The sequence below is a fragment of the Rattus norvegicus genome, chromosome 3 (genome assembly GCF_036323735.1).
Source record: "Rattus norvegicus strain BN/NHsdMcwi chromosome 3, GRCr8, whole genome shotgun sequence".
Classification (NCBI taxonomy): Eukaryota; Metazoa; Chordata; class Mammalia; order Rodentia; family Muridae; genus Rattus; species Rattus norvegicus.
Genome location: NC_086021.1, coordinates 74602786 through 74622722, shown reverse-complemented (window position 1 = coordinate 74622722; position 19937 = coordinate 74602786). Strand labels below are relative to the sequence as shown.

The window sequence follows — 19937 nt, the reverse complement described above, 5'->3', positions numbered from 1 at the left end:
GGTCACAGACATCGTGAATGCACACATTGCTCACACGCCACACCCTTCCTCTCTCACCCGAGTGCCCAATCTTTGCTTAAGCACTTAAATAAGCTGCTTTCCTGTTTCTTGTGAGAGAAAAATGAGAGAAAAGACTAAGTGCTGCTTGAGTCACGCTCCACGAGGTTAAGGATAATTTGTTGTCAAAGACGAGGACTCCACAACCTACAGTTGATAATTGCTCATCTGGCATGTGAATGTTTAATTCTTCCCGTGCTCAGCTGAAAAGATCATGTGAAGTAAGGTGCCACCGTGTTAGCATAGCTCACCTGGTATCCTTCCCGGATATGGAAATCCGTTTCATGGAGGAGAAAAGATGATGTATTATCTTTTAAAAGTCTATTGTTTTGCTATTTTATGTGTTTGGGTGTCTTGTCTGCATGTATGTCTACCTCTCATGCTTGCCTGGTGCCCAACCCAAGACTGGAAAATTGTGTCACCTAGACCTGGAGTTAGAGACATTGGGAGCTGCTTTGTGGGTGCTGAGAATTGAAAACAGGTTCTCCTGGAGAGCGTCCAGTGCTCCTAACCACTGATCCAGCTCTCCGTCCTTAGCGGATTAAAGAGAGAAGCTTGAAACTGGCTGTATTTCACATTGAAGTATTGGGAATAGTTGTACTTCTGTCTATAAGTTACTCTGTTGAGAGAGCTGATCAGTCTTTTGCTTAGAAGGAGACCACTGAGCAAATGGGAACAAGTAGCTAGTTTTAATTATGTTTCCCGTCCCCAGTAAAAGCACGATAGAAATTTTATTTCATTCTACTTGCAATGAATGGATTAGACTCTTTGCGATCACCAGTAACAGTTCTGGGCTAGGATGACATGGGAAAAGCCTGAGTTTTACTGGAGTCAATACTTAACAGCACCTCGGCACTCTCTACGGCATGGAGGCATCAGACATAAGTGGTATATTCAGCCCGTGTGGATATTGTGAAGGCCCCTCTTGGATCAGAAGGGATCCGGTTAGGTCGGGATGACTCTGCCAGGAACATCTATGCCTCCTGTGCTTCCAAGATGCTGGCCCTCCTCTTTAGCCCTAGTGTCTTGTTTGCTTTCCTCCCCATATGTGGACCATGCCCTCCTAAAGGATGTACAGCTGTCTAATGTCACTTGTAGTAGGTTGGAGCCCAAGACTCCTTTCAAGAAAGGAAAGATTTTGGTTAATGATGCACAGTACAACACAGTGTACTGCATCTTAACCTCTGTAAACTGTGAATGCGTTGAGACTATTACTTTTAAAGATAACAGTATTTAATATGACAAATTCATATTTGGTATTCTGCTTCTACTAAAGCTATAACGGGCTATCAGAATTCTATTGGTAGAATACATCCGCTTTTGAGACTGTGTTTTTGAACAAGAAACAGGAAAGAAACAACGCGTAGTCTGGGTAACATTTTTGTATTCCTAGCCATATGTTAATGAGCTGATGAGTGTATTTTCTGTTCGAAGCACTATGAATTAGCTTCTCTCATTCACCAATTTGAGGGATTATCTTTAAAATCATTGTTGTTTTTAAGATGTCAATTCTTGAATTTCTTTCTTGCTCTTTTTTTAAAAAAGATTTATTTATTTCTTGTATGTGAGTAAACTGTTGGCTCTCTTCAGACACCCCAGAGGAGGCCATCAGATTCTGTTGTGAGCATCAGATGGTTGTTGTGAGCCACCATGTGGTTGCTGGGATTTGAACTCAGGACCTCTAGAAGAGCAGTCGGTGCTCTTAACCACTGAGCCATCTCTCCAGCCCCTTTCCTTGTCTATTCGATGTCATTGTTCTGGATCCATTCTTCCCACTGTCAAAATAGCACACGTTAGAAAACCATATACAGGTTATAGTCTTCCTGAATCATATTTTAATTCACGCTTAAATATCATGATGAATCAAAGGGTTCTAGTCTTGGCATATTCAGCCACACACTTCTCTCAGGAACCTAGAAGGAATATGAGCTGTTTGCCTCTGCTCAGTTCTAAAGCAGACAACCTCACTGAATGGCGTTCCTCTGAGAAACCTCTTTTATCTGTCTCCTTTCTTATTTTCTCACACACCTTTGTAACACTTCAGAACCACTTCTGAGTTAGGGGGAAGAAGGACATTTCGTTGAACCTTGGTGTCCCTTGGCCTGTGTTGTGTATCTTAGAGCCTTTTAACCTACAAATTCTTCCTACCTGGGGCTCCCGTGTGGTCAGCTTGTCCCATACTGCAAAGGTTTTTACCCTTATTTTCTTGCATATCTGTTAATATAACAACCAGTTCTGACCATCCGTCTTTCTTAAACACCTTTGCTGAGTAAGGACAGGCTGGGCACACTGACACACTCCTTTCTAACCTCTTTCCCTAGACTCTCAAGTGCTGTAAGTAAGCACATGATCTGCCTTCTCTCTCCACCCACTGCACTGCCATTGTATATAACCTTGATCTCCCTACTGTTAAGCCGATGCCAAATATTTTCAGTTTTTGATTTAGAAAGATCCTACTTCTCTCATCGCTCTGTATTACTCAGAGTAATTGATTTTGCAGCAAACCAAGAAATCTCTGAGTCTTAACACAACAAAGAGTTCTTTCTTGTGTGTATAAAGGACCATGCAGCTTGCCGGGCATCCATCTTGGAGCTAGCCACCTGACATACCTGCCTGCCAAGGTTCCAACCCCAGCATAGGAGACAGTGTGAAGGCACATGGGCTTTGAATTGCTTTAGTCCAAGGGTGACATATGTCACTTCCAATTCACAGCCCAATGGCTAGAACTCATCACTTGGTCTCAATCTAGCTGCAAGGGAGCCCGGGAAAAGTGGGGGAAGCATGCATTTATCTGTGAATGGACAAGTGAAGCAGTCTGTTTCAGTGAGGAAAAGTTTTGACTTTGCCTTGTTCTTAAATTGCAGGTAGAAAACCAACCCACAAACCGTGCACAGACACTGAATATAAGTGTAGCAATGGGAACTGCATTTCGCAGCACTACGTGTGTGATAATGTGAATGACTGCGGAGACCTTTCTGATGAAACTGGTTGCAGTAAGTAAACACTTAGTTTTATATTTCACGATGGTAAAATAACCAGACAGGCTCTCAAATGGCCCAGATGGACCTCAAACACTGTGTAGTCAAGGATCACCTACAAGTTTGTATTCTCCTGGCTCTAGGTTCAAGTGCTAGGATTAGAGGCTTGTACCATCATGTGTGGCTCCTTCTTTTAAGTAGAAGAAAGGGTTGGAGGTGGTTAGTATAATCAAAGGATGGATTTGGTTCACTTGGAACTGTTGAGGTCATATTAGTTCACTCCTTTGACATCCCTTCATAGCTCACATGCACACAATTTAATTGTTACTGCCCCACTGGGTGGCTGGTATTGTCCATCTCAGTATTGATGCTCAAGAAGTTTAAGTCTCTTGCTGAGGAGCAAAGAGAGTAACAGAAGCAGAAATTAAGCGTCTATGGGACTCCAGGCAAGGAGAGTGGCCTCTGGTGCCTTCAGGCAGCTGCTGTGTTATTTTCGACACAGTCTAACCTCTTGCAGTCAGTCAACTAGCTATTGTGTGTATGCGTACTCAAGCATGCCATAGGGTGTGTACATCAGAGTAAAATTGTATGGTATGGTTCTTTCCATAGGTTCCAGACATGGAACACAGGCTGTCCCAGTGGCCTCTGTGGGAGCTATTTAAACTCTGAGAGCCTGAAACTGGTTCTTTAGCTCCGTGTGTTTTCAACTTCTTGGGTATTACATGGTTCCCTCCTGAATTGTCCATCTGCCCCCCAACCCCAGCCATACCCTGAGGCATCCAGAAGACTTTTTGATAGTTACTAATGACCACACTGAGTTGGCTTGCCACTAATCTCACCCTTTCAGAGGGACTTGGAGCGCTTGTTAAAATAAAGTGACTTGATTAAGTTTTTGATAGAATTTGGAAAGCCAGGTGGCAGATTTTGACACAGAGACTGATACGTAAACAGCTTCAGAAGGCTAGCAAATTTCCAAGTTTGACTTATGCTAAATGAGACTTCCTCTTGTTGCCTGTGCCTGTGTTTAGGGCAATACCTTCTATTCAAGTGGAATTTCACTGAAAGTTGGTTTAGTTAAAGGAAATAAGCAGTATCACATTAAATTCTTTTTAGATGTGACATGGAATTCAGATATGGGCTTGTCATTCATTTGACACGGGTATAGAATTCTTTCATCTTTCTTTCTTTTTCTTCCTCTTTTTTATTTCAAAACAGGGTCTCACTGTGTAACCCTGACTGTCCTGGAACTCACTATGTAGACTATAGTGTCTTTGAACTCATGGAGATCCACCTGCCTCTCCTTCCCACATGCTGGGATTAAAGGCGAGCTCCACGAGGTGTAGAATTATTTATGATGCCAGTGCTCAGGGTCCCCCAGGCCCCTTACCTTTTTCTCTTCTTTCTTCCTGGTTCCTCACTACTTCCCCTTCTCTTCCTCCCTTTACATTCTGTGTCACTGTTGAAGTCAAGATAGGAGTTTTAAAAAATTAAGATGTAGATCATGATGTTTTGAAAATACAGAGAGAAATCATTGCTTATGCATCACATGCATGTGACACGTGCATCGCCTGAGCGTGAGTGTGCCTAGAGCCCCCAGACCTGTCAATTACTACATTTTCAGTCATGGGAAGACATGCACATTTTCCTAGCACTATTTGATTATAGAGGAAATAACTCGAAGTCAGGCTGCAGATAGAATTTCTGTGATTGTAAAGGTAAAGTAACTTGCTATTTCTGTGACATTTTTATTCCTTTTCTTTAATAAACTGGAAGCTAGACCGGCTGGCTTATAAAGAGAGATCCATATGCTTATGTTTGTAGAAGCTGGTTGCTAGGCAACTGCTCTGGCACAAAGCTGCACGCCCAGCCTTAATGTCACTGTTCCATGGACCAGGGTGAGGGCTAGATGCTCCTGGTCTTCAGATGAAAGAAGTTGTGTGGAAATCTTCCATCCCAAATGCTGTGATAGCTCTGCTCTTGTTAAGGCCTCTTACCTTGGAGGAATAATGATTCAGTCAAAGGAGCGCTTTCTGTATTCTGGATCTCTAAATTACGGTTGGACTTCAGAGATGAGAGAGGACTGCACAGTCCAGTGGTAGAGTCGTGAGAACGTTTCGCTGTAGAGATACTATGGCATTGCAGAGAGAATCACAAGCTTGCCAACCTGTGCAAAGCAGAAAAATTCCCAGAGACACCCAAAACGCTGAAACTGTCCCATGAAGAACTAGGAAACTTGGAAAGGTGTATTTATTTTGCAATATATAGTTATTGGCAGCTCAGACGTCTAAGCTTTCACGACTGTAATTGTAAAGTGGGCAGTGGTCAACTGAGTGGCATTCTCCTACTCTTGAAACTCATTGTTTTTAGTCTATCCTAAATCTATAAATGAATACCTTCATTACGCCATAAGGAATCCTGCGATGCGGTCAGGGAGACAGAAATAGAAGCCTCCTTTCATCTGAATCAGGAAAGTCCGCATTTTCTTTAGCTGAAATAATTATAAGCCGGTAGCCAAAACACATTTCATTTGAAAGGTAGATGAGGCTTGACTCCTGAGGCCAACACGGCTCACCACTCCCTCATTTAGCTTCTCCACATGACCTAAGATTGGGAGTAGGTGACAGAGGATGAAAGAAAGCTGACAGTGACAGGAATGGGTGACTTGTAGAGATTGCCAGGGACAAGATCAACAGGCAAGGATGAGAAAAGGGATTTGGACAGAATCCATGCTGTGAGGAATTTATCCTGGATAATGTAGACCTCAGAAAATTAGGGATAAGAATAGCCTTTTAGCAGGCTCCAACACAAACAAGCTATCTTTTGCTTATTATAAAGACAATAAAGTCTAGAGATGTTAATAATAAGTAGAGACTGGGTGTAGCTCAATATTCATGTCGTAGAGTGGCATGCATGTTTAGCATGTGCAAAGACCTAAGGTTGAAGACTCAAGCACCAGAAGAAATGAATTTATCTAAATCTCATAACCAATAAAGCTTTACTCCACTTTGTATGTTATTTCTACAGTTGATACACTATTTTAAACAATGTTGCAGTCTTTTTCCGTTTGTTTTTAGATATTTCCCATAGCAAAGTATCATTTGAAGCCTCAGATCTTCATAACAACCCATAATATAAATAATCAAAACACATCGTTTCTGAGATATATGCTTCCTTTTATATTTTAACGTCTCAAAATGAAGTACATTTTACAAATCATAACGTGTCATAGTGCAAGTTCTCATTTTCTGTATCACTAATGGTGTATCAGTGGTAACTTAGAGATTTAAGACAGCACAGTGTATCTTATTTCTTCCTTACTGTTGAAAATATAATTATGCTCTTTTTAAAAACCTGTCAGTGCTATAATCCTTAAACACAAATCGTAGCACATCCTTTTATCCCTCCCTAGGGGAAATTCATTAGTAGAGTGGCAGTAAAAAGATATGAATATATTATTTTTATTGATTATCTTCTGTGTTGCTGGTAATGGAACTCGGGGCCTTCTGCGTGCTGGGTAATTCTTTATCACTAAGCTACAATGGCAGCCAATCAGGGGTATCATTAAAGTAGTGTAAGAGGAATGTATATTATAAAATTCCTGCTATATATACTAATTAAAGGCTTTAGATATGAACTAGACAAATTCCTAGGCAGACACAAACACTAAACTGTATCAAAAAGTATAAAAGGAAACCTGAACAAACTTGTTTAGCGATGTGTAGTTGTTGAGAGTTCAGATTCAGTCTTTGTAATAAGCATCTTGTGTGTGTATGTAAGTGTATCTTACTACACCTCGATAAACACTTTCAATTAATTGGCTAATACTAGGCAAAATTATAATCTTATAACTAATTTTGTTCTAACCCCCCCTCTCTGTGTATGTGTGTGTTTGCACATGCGCACAAATATACTTACTGTCTGTCTACCTAATCGCATAATGAGCAAGAACATGCAGTGTTAGCTGTGCAGCCTCTGGTTTCATAATTTCTGGCTCTGGTGTTGGATACTGTGTTTGAGGTGAGCCTGGTAGAGCTGTGTATGATGGGAAATGGCCTCACGGCTCAAAGACCAGTGCACATTTGTGTAGATGACATCAGGGCTTCCGGAAAAGGGTCATATGAAGGCGCTGTGTAGTTGGCCATGTGTCTGTGTGCTGGTGGCTGACCTGCCTCTTATCCTTCACTTACAATGCTGAGATTTTGTTTTCCAGATCTAGGAGATAACAGAACGTGTGCTGAAAACATATGTGAACAGAACTGTACCCAGCTGAGCAGCGGAGGCTTTATCTGCTCCTGCAGACCCGGGTTCAAACCCAGTACTTTGGACAAAAATTCCTGTCAAGGTAGAACAATTTTCCTTCGATTGTTACTTAGGGAACTTTGCATTTTTTAAGGTTCTCCACCTATTGCCTTTTAATTAAGCCATTGAGATAATTTCCTTAATGGGCTGACCTCCTGGTGCACAGTGTCAATAATGGATTATTGACACTTATGTATTATTATACCTAAGTCAGTGAAATAAAAGCAGCAGAAACCAAAAGGCTCAATCTCTTCGCCATGAGTCAAATCCCATGTATTTATTACATACCTACTTAGGCAAGTCATAAGTAAGTTCTGTGGCATGGGCTCAGAAGGTAGCCCATCAAGGCGAGAGATGACTGTGATTTTATGTATTTTTCATCATGCATATTACTATGTCTAACTCTTGACACTACTAGGGACTGAACCTAGCAATCTATCACAAAGTTACCACTCCAACCACTTAAGGGATAATTTAAAGAGTTCTTTTGGTTATTAAAGCAGATCAGTCGTTACACCAAATGGGTGGCTCCTCTTGGAGCCGTTTCGTTAACAGAAGGGAAGCAATGCCAAACATCAACCATATAGATGTTTGTAGCAAGGAAGCATTTGCCTTACTATTGCATGAAGTCATGCAGCTTTACTTAAATCACCCTCTGTCTGCTGTTGACCAGCTTTTGGCGGGGTGGGGGTGGGGGTGCTTTAGGTTCAGTGGTAGTCCATTGAAGTTTTCCTTTTATTGTGGAATGTGTTCAACACATTTTGGTTTCCTGTGCACTCTTCTTGGTCCTCATTGCTTGGGAATTCTAATTCTGAATGGGGCAGAAAATGTGTTGCATTCTTGGTTCTTAATTTTGCCTGCAGACATCAATGAATGTGAGGAGTTTGGCATCTGCCCCCAGAGCTGTCGAAACAGCAAAGGAAGTTATGAATGTTTCTGTGTCGATGGCTTCAAGTCTATGAGTACCCATTATGGAGAACGGTGTGCAGCTGATGGTACGATGGGTCCATGTTTGGAACAAGTCACCTGACATAGCAGGAAATTAATTTCCACTTTCATAGTCTCAGCTACGTCTTTCCTAACATCAAATCATTAGGTTTACAATTTAGGCAAACCTAAGAACCCAGCTAATGAAAAAAAGGATAAATAGTGTATGGAAGTGACAAGAAGAGAAAGACTAAGTCAGAAACATTATCTTCCAAACTGCAGAGATCTGCTCTAAATCGACATTTCCTAGTAAAGGAGTTTATGGCTTTATTTAGGATTTGAAGTTGGTTCTAGACGTTAAGAAATGTATCGAGAACACGGTGGGTTAAACTGTCCAACATGTCTACGTAACACAGAGCTGGGTGATTCAGGTACGTGCTTGTCGAGCAGACCTGGGTGTTTTATCCTCCAAACAGCTTTCGAGGGAGCAGAAACCAGAGCGAAGTATTTGAACAGCTGGTCTTGCAATTAAGCAGCAAATTAAAAAAAAAAGTTTAAATCTTTTAACTGAAGGGGATAGCTGAAATAAATTTGAATATTCATATAAAACATAATGTCAAGTCTGAGGAATTATATGCAATGAACTTTTAAAAGTCACTTAAATTACATTTGATTGACATTTTTGCAAGTAAATTAAAAATTTAAAATTCTAGAGAAGTATTTTGGGATGAGTCACCGTCGAAAGAGCTGCTTTAAGTTTTAAAAAAAAATCCCTAAAAATTCGAGAACAAGCTGGCTTGCCTCTCATTAGCTAGCAGTTAAATTGGGCTGTGGAGGTGATTATCTGTTAAGACAATCACAAACCCTGCCAGTCAAGAGCTGAGAGCAGATTGCTCCCTGGGATGCTCTGGGCAGGACCTTGAACTATTTCTTCAGTGAGACTCCATGTCTACATTCTTATCAGTGGATGACTTGTGGTAAAAATGGGTGATCTTTGCAGTAGTCTTGTCTAAACTGCCATTGGGCACAAGTAAATACAAAACTCTATAAATTAGTTTAAAAACAAAAAAAGTGACGCTCACATCTCTGGATTTTGACTCCCAAGGATAGCCAGCCGTGAGGGTCAGGTTTCTCTAAAAGTAACTCCTCCCCCTCCTTCCTCCTCTTATCCCTGCCCACAAGTGAAATACCTTTAGTGCATTTAATACCTACTTCTTAAACATTCCAGTGGCGTTCAGAGAGACAAAGCAGCCCTTTGTTGGTTTACAGGAAGCCCTCCTCTCTTGCTCCTGCCTGAGAATGTCCGAATCCGGAAGTACAATACCTCCTCTGAGAAGTTCTCAGAGTATCTGGAAGAGGAGGAGCATATCCAAACTATTGACTATGACTGGGATCCCGAGCACATAGGCCTCAGTGAGTATGAGACTTGAGACCGGTCATTGCATTGATTTTCTTGATTCTTAGATGGTGAGTTTGTGGGGATTTCCATTTCGTACCCAATGGAGTTTTATGGCCTGATTGGAAGTGGAGGCTCCTGTCCTAACCCTAACCTAACCCTGGATCTTCACTGTGGACTTGGGTCCCTGTCAGAGTTTCTTGACTTCCCATTGAAACTTCTCTCCACGTCTCCTTGTATTTTAAAACCCCCTATCTTTGCATACACAGCTACCCCATGCTTTCTACCACAGCATTGTGGCAGATTTCTGAGCACCCGATGTCACCACTGTGACATTCTGTCAGAGTCCCACAAAAGCTCACCATGAGGCAATAGCATTTTGTACGTGCTTCTAGACGCATGCTACATGCCTTTTGCAGCTAGTGGTTTGAATGTCTCTTCTAATTGTGTGCCCTTTGGAGACTGAACCTAATGCATGTCTACAACCCCAGCTCCTGACTGATATCTACTGTAGACAGTGTATACAGAGGGCACTAAAAGATCTTGGCTGGGTGAAGGAAAAAATGAACAGTGCCTGTCGTTGGGCATGGTCTTCTGTCCTTATGTCCTGTTGTCTAGAGTTTTGACATCAAGCATTGTTACAATTCTTTAGATCTCATTTTTTTTTTTAGACTGTAAAGTATTAGTAATAATCTCATTCTTATCTACCTGAGAGAGTTTTTGTGGGGGGTGGTGGTAAATGTAACAACATGTGAAATGTTTATGATCTACTAATAATGATGCCAATGCAAAACGTATTATGCTATTTTCACATTTATTTATGCAATGCAATATTTTTCTTTTCACCTCTAAGTTTATTTCAAGATGATACCTGTTTAGGAAAGAAGTGTATGCCCACCATGCTCTGAATTTCAGTCTTAATCTTTGTGTGATCAGAGTAACCTTTGTGTTTATTGGATGGGGGCAGGAGGCTTACAAGTTAAAAGTCTCCCGAACTACTAGGTTGTGGGCCCTGTCTTGGGTGGACCACATTGAATACCCATTGAATAGCCATTGAATAACTCCTCAGCCTTTCGGTTATGACCAAGTATAAAACACCTTTTGTATCTTGTTGTAGCAGCGGAAGTTTCTGGTTCAAGTATGATGTGTATTGAGGTTTGATGTAAGGGAATTAATTGCATTATGAAAGCGAGGAGGTAGAGAGATCAGTGCATGAATCTATGAGAGCCAAGACCCACTCTTACTGTGCATTCCTCTCTAGGTGTTGTCTATTACACTGTGCTGGCACAGGGCTCTCAATTCGGTGCTATCAAACGTGCCTACATTCCCAACTTTGAATCTGGTAGTAACAATCCCATACGTGAAGTTGACCTGGGCTTGAAATATTTAATGCAGCCAGATGGATTAGCCGTGGACTGGGTCGGAAGGTAAATCTGTCACTCGTCTCTCTTGCCCATTTCATTTTCATGAAGGAGTTCCGAGTCACCAGGGCACATGTGTTATAATGGGAGCTCAGCAGCTGGCCCAGATCAGCCCTGCATGGGCCAGCTCTGGCTACAGCAATCACCCCTGCTTGCCTCTGTGTGCAATGCAGACATTGTCCTTTTCTGTATTCAGTGTACACCACAAGATTCTATGTTAGATGTAAGAGCTCGGTATTCCGAGACTAACTTTGATCATGGCAGTGTTCTTCAAGTGTATTAATTACTTAGAGATTAAACATCTCATCTGATCATTATTTGGGAAAAAGGACAAGCCACAGTTTTTAGTATCCAAGCTAACTGATAACCAACTGGAGAGTAAATAGAGCCTTTACTCCTGTTTGTTCTGTTCTGTTGGGCTATCTAGAACCTTCTAGCTCACAGTTTGGATGACCTCTAGCTTAGAACCCTCCGTAGAATCTTGCTCACACTGATGCCTGATATCAAAGTATTACCAATTACCCCTTCTTCCTGGAAGAGGCTCGCATGGCCAGACACTGGTGGAAGAGTGTCTTGACCTTGAAAATGAAATAAGAAAGGGAAGCCTCAGTGGCTCCCTACCTGCCTGGAGAATGGGGAATCATTTGAAGTACAAATTCATTTTTCCCTTTAACAATCTTGCCCAGGGAGATTTGAGCTTCTCCAAAGAAGTTAATTGAGTCCCCAGTGTGCCTGGAGGCTAACAGAAGGTTCACCCTCAGCATGTTCTGCCAGAAAACCTGGCCTTAGGGAACCCATTACAGAAACCTCTGGCTGTTAACTCACCTGCAAGGAAGTGGTAGTGGCCCTCCCATCTGAATTTTACCTTTTTCTGAACTGAGGGGTGAGGGAACTAAGACCCTGCAAGAGTTCATTCTGTTTGCCAGAGAGTGGGCTCACAGCCTTAGGCATGGAAATAGGGCAAGGCTAGGCTTTGCTGAGCTTTTATTTTGAAATGTTACTTCCACTCATCTTTGGGGCCAATGCTCAATTCTCCTTGATTACAGTTGTGCTCATTGCCAAGGGAGAAGAGACTCATGGGCAGTAAGAATGAAAAACCACACGCCTTAGTCTGCCTGTGGAAGCATGTGACAAGCACAGCTACAGCGGCTGTGTATTTTCAGGTGCTCGAGTGTCGGTTGCCCTGGCTAGAAACTTACACATTAAATTTTCTCATTTCTTTTTAAATCATTGGTCCAGGCATTTCTGTTGTTTAACTCTGTCCCTCTACATCCAGGCATATTTACTGGTCAGATGCTAAGAGCCAACGGATTGAGGTGGCTACCCTCGATGGAAGGTACCGGAAGTGGCTGATCACCACCCAACTGGATCAGCCAGCTGCCATTGCTGTGAATCCTAAGCTAGGGTAAGTATTTGAAGAGCTGCTCTAGTCAATATATAGCTTCTACTGGAGAAACACCACTTTGGGATGTGCCTGAGAATCCATCTGCTTACACGAATCCTCTTTCTGCACTTTCGTTTGGATGCATTAAAAAGCATCTTGCTGATTGAAATTCCGCTGGCAATTTGGTTGTGTTTCACTGGCGATAAAATTTTATTTCCAGAGTGTGAAAAATACATAGAGGTCCTGTTCATACACATACATTGCTTACTTATAGAAACATTACAGTCAGTAGCTGACCTCCCTGTGAGAGAGAACTAGTTTGGTCTTTTCCTCTTGAGTTTTGACATTTACATGGATATTTAGCAAGCACATTGCCTCTCTGGACAGGACCGGTGTTCTGTATTTGTGTTTGAAACACTGAGTTATTATTACTTTGATTTTGTGGTCTTCCCTATGTGAAATCATGGCCCTTAGGCAGTCAGTGGTGATGCTTAAACTGTGCTTCCCTGAGAAGATCTAACTCCTAACGAGGGCTTGGCCTTAACACCAAAACTATGCTTCTCGTGTGTAACATATATTGGAAATCAAGAGTGGTCTTTATAGAAACAGTATTACCCACACTCGGGAAAGCGGTCGGTTGCACCATTGGCAATGCTTCCAGTGCCACAGAGCGAGGAAGCTGCGTGAGTTGCTTCAGTCAGGAAATTTTCCGTTATAGGCTTATGTTCTGGACTGACCAGGGAAAACAGCCCAAAATCGAGTCTGCCTGGATGAACGGGGAACATCGCAGCGTTCTGGTTTCTGAGAACCTTGGCTGGCCAAACGGTCTTTCCATAGATTACCTGAATGATGACCGGGTCTACTGGAGCGACTCCAAAGAAGATGTCATTGAAGCCATAAAATATGATGGGACTGACAGGAGACTTATCATAAATGAAGGTTAGCAGTTAGGATTTGTGTCCCAGTAATGCTCTAACATATTTTCACTAAGTCTTAGGATACGGCTTATGTAATTCCTCAGATTTGTTTCCACCCGGCTGCTCTATTAAATCCAAACTAATTCACAACAATAGTCCTTTTCACATTTCACAGATCGGATCATGAAAGAACTAAGGTTTCTGTTAGGCCCCTCTGAGACTGTGTCTTCCTGATGTTAAGTCTTGTGTGTTCTTACTAATATATGTATAACTGCCTCTAGGCCTGTTCATCTTCCGTGTGCTAGCCTGTTCTCATTTGCCATGTGCTGGCCTGTTCTTGTGCTCAACCAGAAACATGTAAGGAAAGGAGTGTTTTGTTTTATTATTCAAAACCTAAAACAGACATCTTACAATCCAGGACATACCACATTTCTCCTTACTGGCTAGTATTCTCTTACATTTGAAGTGGGGGATGGGGAGGGTCTTAGCATTGTTTTTAAAAGATGGAATTAAATGGGCAGCTTTAAAGTCAGACCATTCATACCGACTCGGTTTAAGTTTTCCTGGATTCTCCATGTGCCTCTTTCAGAAAGTCTGCCCAAGCACACTACATAATTACTTCCAGCCAAATGACTGGGTATCGTGGCTCACTAGCTCTGCTCTGTTTCTCCTATTTCTGTGCAGCGATGAAGCCCTTCAGTCTGGACATCTTCGAAGACAAGCTATACTGGGTAGCTAAGGAAAAGGGAGAAGTGTGGAGACAAAATAAATTCGGGAAAGAGAACAAAGAGAAAGTGCTGGTGGTGAACCCGTGGCTCACTCAAGTTCGAATCTTCCATCAACTGAGATACAATCAGTCAGGTGAGACCAGCCTCGGGAAGAGGTGTTCCTCGTGGACCCGACACCTTATTTTGGAATACTGGATATAGTGTCAGTGGATGAGAAGGGTCATAATGGGGGAGTGGTTCTGGTTGGGTGCGTCAAACATTTTGAGTGTAGAAAGAGAACATTCTAGGCTGAATGAGAAGATATAAGTCCTGAGCACACAAAAAACTCATTAGAAACGTTTCAGTCCGTGCTTGACATTTACAGAGATAGACTTTTAGGCCACAGACTCTAGCAGACATGAATGTCTCGTGAACGTCAGGAATCGTGTTCATTCTTAAGATGGCAAAGACGTAAGGAAATACCTCTTTCTTTCTGCACCAATCAGACCTGCTTCCTAGGTTACCTGTTTTCTAGATCATGTTTCTGCATCGTGGGGAGAAAAAGACAGGATATTTTTGAAATGAGCAAAGACTTGGCCTTTACCAAGTTATCTATTACCAGATTCTTTCTTTAGCACTAGCATAACTGTCACTTCTCGTCTCAGGAGGAAACATTTGATAACTCGTCATAAAACCAATGGGATGCCTTTAAGCTTGATTCTATCCAATCCAAAGCTCAATTTATTTGTTTTTCTCACTGTTTTGGTGGTCTGCCTCTGGCTGAATTCTTCTATAAGCATGCATAAGTCATTCCCATCTAATCTGTATTTCTGAATCGGGGACAGAGTTCACAGATGTCCTGAGACCCTGTATTAGCCTTGAGGCTCAAGTGATCTTGTGCCTTTCATGACCTGGTGACCAGGTCCACAGTAAAACAAAAGTCCAGGACATTCTTCCAGTCACTGCAGCTCTGGTTCCCAGGCTGATTCAGAGGACGGCCTGGGGTTCCTCTTACTTCTTAAACGTGCTAGATTGACGTTCACTCTGGATCAACAGTCCTTAGGTTTTAGCATGGATCAGACTGGCAGACCTTGTTAAATGTGGCTTGCAGTGTCCTACCTGTAGGCGTTCCCGGCCATGGTGCTTTCAGGGCAATGTGAAACCAGTTCGCCAGTCCTTTGCTACTCTGTGCAGACATCAGATGTAGATTGGTTACAATGCAGATGCCTAGACTTCACTTGAACTTCTGAAGCAGAATCTGAATTTATGCTGATGTAATGTCACCTAAAAATGTAAGGGTCTCTCCTCCAGAAAGTTGAAAAAATAGTCAATTGGGGCAGATTTGGATGTGGCTTTTGTAATGTGTCTGATATCTGATAATTGATATCAGATAATCTGATATCTATGCCTTAGCCAAGATTGTATTTTGGTTGGTGGCAAATAAAGATCACAGAATATTAGTCTGAGTAAGGATCTGGGAAACACGACTCTAATTTAACCCTCGGATCCTTCACAACCCATGTGGGAGTATGTTTCAAATGATTCTGAGATTATATGATGTTTCAAGATGGTACTAGTTAGGCTCCATCCCAACGTAATGTTTTGAGTGACTCCCAGCTCATTCTGTCAAATCAGTTAAGTACTTTTTATTTACAAAGAAACTGAAGCCCACAGTAAAATTCTTTCCAGAAGGTTTTGTAGAAAGCTCTGGGTAGATTTGATGCTATGACCCACCTGGATTTGGGCAATGGCAAGTCTTGTTATAAGGCATTCATTGATCTTTTGAGCCATTTAAAACTGCTTGGTACTAACAGATGTCAAGATTATGCCTGAACCAAGCAGACACTCACCTTCCAACAGCAGAGACGAAAGGGCAACAATGGAGACTGTGACTAGCACAGAAATCACATGGGAGGTCTGTGCCACTTTGGTAGGGTGGCACAGAGGGTCATGTAGGTGAGTGTGGGTCTCCAGGGAACAAGTGGCCTAGAGGTCCTGGATGCTGCTTGGGCAGAGCCACATCAGTTAGTAGGCCTGCCTTGGCTGAGGTACCCAGTCTCCTGTCAGGATCTAACTCTGTTCTCATCTCTTTCCCAGTGTCCAACCCTTGCAAGCAGGTCTGTAGTCACCTCTGCCTGCTGAGACCAGGAGGCTACAGCTGTGCCTGTCCCCAAGGCTCCGACTTCGTAACTGGCAGCACTGTCCAGTGTGATGCAGGTGAGAATCCTCACTGCTTGGGAAGCCTCGGGGCCTTCAGGAACTCAGAAGATCCTGTGTGTTGTGATCTTTGCAGATTCAACTTGGGAGTAGCTAGAAAGGGGGATGAGGGAACCAGGAATTGCTGTGTGAGGCTCTGGGTGCCGTCATGTTGCTATTTATGTTATAAGGACGTTTCAAAGACTAAATTTTCTGTGAGACTCTTCCTCCTTTCTTCCTCCCCGTCACGGTAGATTCCCCCTTTTCCCCAGAATTCATTCGAGGTGGAGAACTATTTCCTGCGGTGGGAGGAGCTTACATAGAGCAGGGAGGGGCTTGAGGACACTGCTGCTTTTCTCACATGCACATTTCCGAATTTTAAACCATCAGAAGACTGTAGTTGACTCAGACTGAGGCTGAGAATGAGGTCCAGAATAAGGGAGCAGTGGTTTGGTCCTCGTGCATTCCTCTGGATGAGCTCTTCTCATCCCCCTTTCAGCAGCTCTTCTAAGCAGTTAACCCTGCAGCCTGTTTATGGCTAACATCCTGGGGACTTCCTAAAGTCAAAGCTGGTGGGGAAATGAAGAGACAGGGATAGTTTCTGTCTATCACTGGGGAAGCAAGCGGTTAAGCAAGGATTCATCTCGTTTGGAGAACATGCTCAGAGTGGAAATTCTGCTTTTCTTTATCCCTTCCCCTACCCTGTGTGTGTCTGGAGAACCATTGACAAGATTTTGGATTTTTTTGAGGCTGGAGAGATGGCTCAGTGGTTAAGAGCACTGGCTGCTTGTTCCCAGCCCCCACATATTGACTCACAACCAACTGTGACTCCAGTCCAAGGGGACCTGACAACTTCTGGCTTCTGAGGATGCTACACTTTGTAGTAGGAAGATACTGCACTTCTGTGGTGCGCAGACACACATGCAGGCAAACACAAACACTATAATATTCTCATTTAAAAGAATTCTATCCAAAGTAAGCTTATGAGTGGTAATAGTTGGGCCTTGATGTGGTCTATTGTTAATTAACTTATCAGTCAGGTCAGTGGTATTGATTTTGAATGTCCACTCTGTACTAGGTATGATTGAAACTACCAGAGATAATAGGCGTGAGAAAGCAGGCAAACCCTTCTCTCGCTGAGCTTACTGGCTAGTCGTACAATAAACCAAGAAACCTATGAGTATGTAACAGCACAGGTGTTTGAAATATAACGGATAAAAACGCTATGGACAGTGCAAGGCACAGGGGTGGCATGGTTACCTTGGCTAGCCTCTCTGATAAAGGGATCATTAAGTAGAGACCTATAGAGCCCAGAGAGTAGGCAAACTCTTCAAATAAAGTGCACCCGTGATAAATGCTCAACCAGGGAGTATGCTAGGGTTGAGCCAGGAGCAGTAATCCCAAGGAGGGATCCTTATAACGTAAGGGTTTCTCTTGCTAGCTGTCCGCCAGGTATTTGTGCCTCTGTCTGTGTCTGTGTGTCTGCCTCTTGCCTTCTCCCATGCTGGTGCTCCAAAGTTTCAACCTGTGTCATAATTAAACTCTTAGACTTGATGGTTCCCAGAAGACAATCTGGAGAATTTCAGGTGACATAATGTATGCTCTGGATTTAGCATCCCCTCCCTGTTTAGAGGAGCAAAGTGCTATGACGTATCTATCTGCAAGCGTATGTAGTTCCCCCAAGAACTCATCACTGTTTAGGAAGTTCATTTGCCTTAGGGAGCAGGGGCTAGCCTATCAGTCAGTTGGCCTGACCCTCCCCACCCCCTGTCTCAGCCCGGGGCAGGTTTTGCATGGTGCAGTGCTCTGCTGCAGTGGGTGTGTGGCTGACTAACCCATGCATGGCTTTTCCTTTCTGCAGCCAGTGAACTTCCCGTCACCATGCCTCCCCCATGCAGGTGCATGCACGGAGGAAATTGCTATTTTGATGAGAATGAACTCCCCAAATGCAAGTAAGTCTGACTCATGGTCCCAGCTGTAGACCTTGACTCCTTTAAGGGAACCTGAGATCTCAATATAGCTGGGAAAACAAGTACTAGAGGCTCGCCCAACTCACCATTTCATATCTAACCAGCTTTTCCTCCTTTGGGGAAGTCCGAAGTGAGGCGTCGCTTCCCAAATCCTAACTGGCATCAGCCTCACCTGAAGATCTGGCTCAAATGCCTGGGCGCATTCTCAGGGACGCTGCACTTCTAACAACTCTTGGGAATGCCACAGTGTGGAGTTAGAGAGAGGACAGCACTATGTCTCCACATGCCACCTCCCACCTCACCTGGGAAGATGGCTTGGGGATATGGGCGAGCAACTGGCAGGAGAGATGCTCTAACACAAGGATCATGTCAAGCAGACGAGTCCGAAGGGAAACTGTCGTCGCAGAGCAAGATGAATTGTCTCTTCCTTGAAAGCGGTTGGAGGACAGAACACTGCCACCGTGTCTATACTTCCTCTCTAAGGAAGAAAGGCACGGAGCAAAGGATCCAGTAGGCTTATTTCCTTAGACTGACCGTCTAGGCGCTACTCCACCGCGATTGGCTTTCTAGAATGAGTGTTCTTAGGTTGGCAGAGTAATCAGATGTGGAGCGGGCTGCATTGCTCCTCATGCATCGCCCGATCAGGGCTCTCTCTGCCTCCATGCATGTACATCAGGCTAACTGAGTCTCCTTTTGATTCCAGGTGTTCCAGTGGCTATAGCGGAGAATACTGTGAGGTTGGGCTCTCGAGAGGCATCCCTCCAGGGACGAGTAAGTGTCAGGAATATGGTGACCTGTAATGGTCACAGCAGTCCGGTCTGGTCCATCCTCCTTATAACCCGGTGTTTGAAGGATCAGCGGCGAGCCCCTCCAGCCCTTCCTTGTCAAGGCGCTGTTGTTGACTCTGCTTCTTCCCTTTGTGTAGCAATGGCTGTTCTGTTGACCTTCGTGATAGTCATCATTGTTGGAGCTCTGGTGCTTGTTGGACTCTTTCACTACAGGAAAACTGGCTCCCTCTTACCCACTCTGCCCAAGCTGCCAAGGTCAGTTCTATTGGGAGGCGTGTAACAAACCGGCGTACAATGAATTTTTTAGAAGAACGATAGCTCACCTACTCCCATGATCTCAGGGTAGTCTTCATTTCTTTGCTTGTTTTATGAGGCAAGACTTATTTTTTTTTTGTGTGGCCTCCACCTTGCTATGGGACCACACTTAGGAGTCACCATGTCCCCCAGTTCTGAGGACTGAGGGCTGTCACTGCCAGTCACGTGTCTTCCTGGAGCTCCCCCCAAAGCCTGTGCTGCAGGCCGTATTTTATCATGAAGGGCAGGCGAGGGCAGAGGTAGCTGTGGGTTGGCTTGGCTTTCTTCTACTGACCCTTTGGGAATGCGCTTTCATGTGCGCATGGAGAAGATTTGGTAATCTGGAAGGGAAGTAAACGTTACAGAGTTAAAAACAAAAATGTAACAACAACACAACACGTGGCTTTGCTTCATTCCAGCCTAAGCAGCCTTGCCAAACCCTCTGAAAATGGAAATGGGGTGACGTTCAGGTCGGGGGCTGATGTGAACATGGACATCGGTGTGTCTCCTTTCGGCCCTGAGACAATTATTGACAGATCCATGGCGATGGTGAGTGGGGTTTCCCTGGGATTATTTGAAGGCTTTCATTTACGCTATTTGATG

The 19937-nt window shown here is 43.4% G+C and overlaps 1 protein-coding gene across 1 annotated transcript in view; it reads left to right on the top strand.

The window, feature by feature from the left end:
- Lrp2 (LDL receptor related protein 2) overlaps positions 1–19937 on the top strand; it is a 157388-nt gene that overhangs the window by 131813 nt on the left and 5638 nt on the right. The window contains exons 63-75 of the mRNA NM_030827.2: positions 2922–3050; positions 7246–7377; positions 8198–8329; positions 9531–9674; positions 10919–11084; positions 12355–12483; positions 13181–13401; positions 14064–14240; positions 16184–16303; positions 18144–18234; positions 18956–19023; positions 19178–19295; positions 19754–19883. Coding sequence (NP_110454.2) covers positions 2922–3050; positions 7246–7377; positions 8198–8329; positions 9531–9674; positions 10919–11084; positions 12355–12483; positions 13181–13401; positions 14064–14240; positions 16184–16303; positions 18144–18234; positions 18956–19023; positions 19178–19295; positions 19754–19883 — 1757 coding nt within the window. The remainder of the gene's footprint in view (positions 1–2921; positions 3051–7245; positions 7378–8197; positions 8330–9530; positions 9675–10918; positions 11085–12354; positions 12484–13180; positions 13402–14063; positions 14241–16183; positions 16304–18143; positions 18235–18955; positions 19024–19177; positions 19296–19753; positions 19884–19937) is intronic.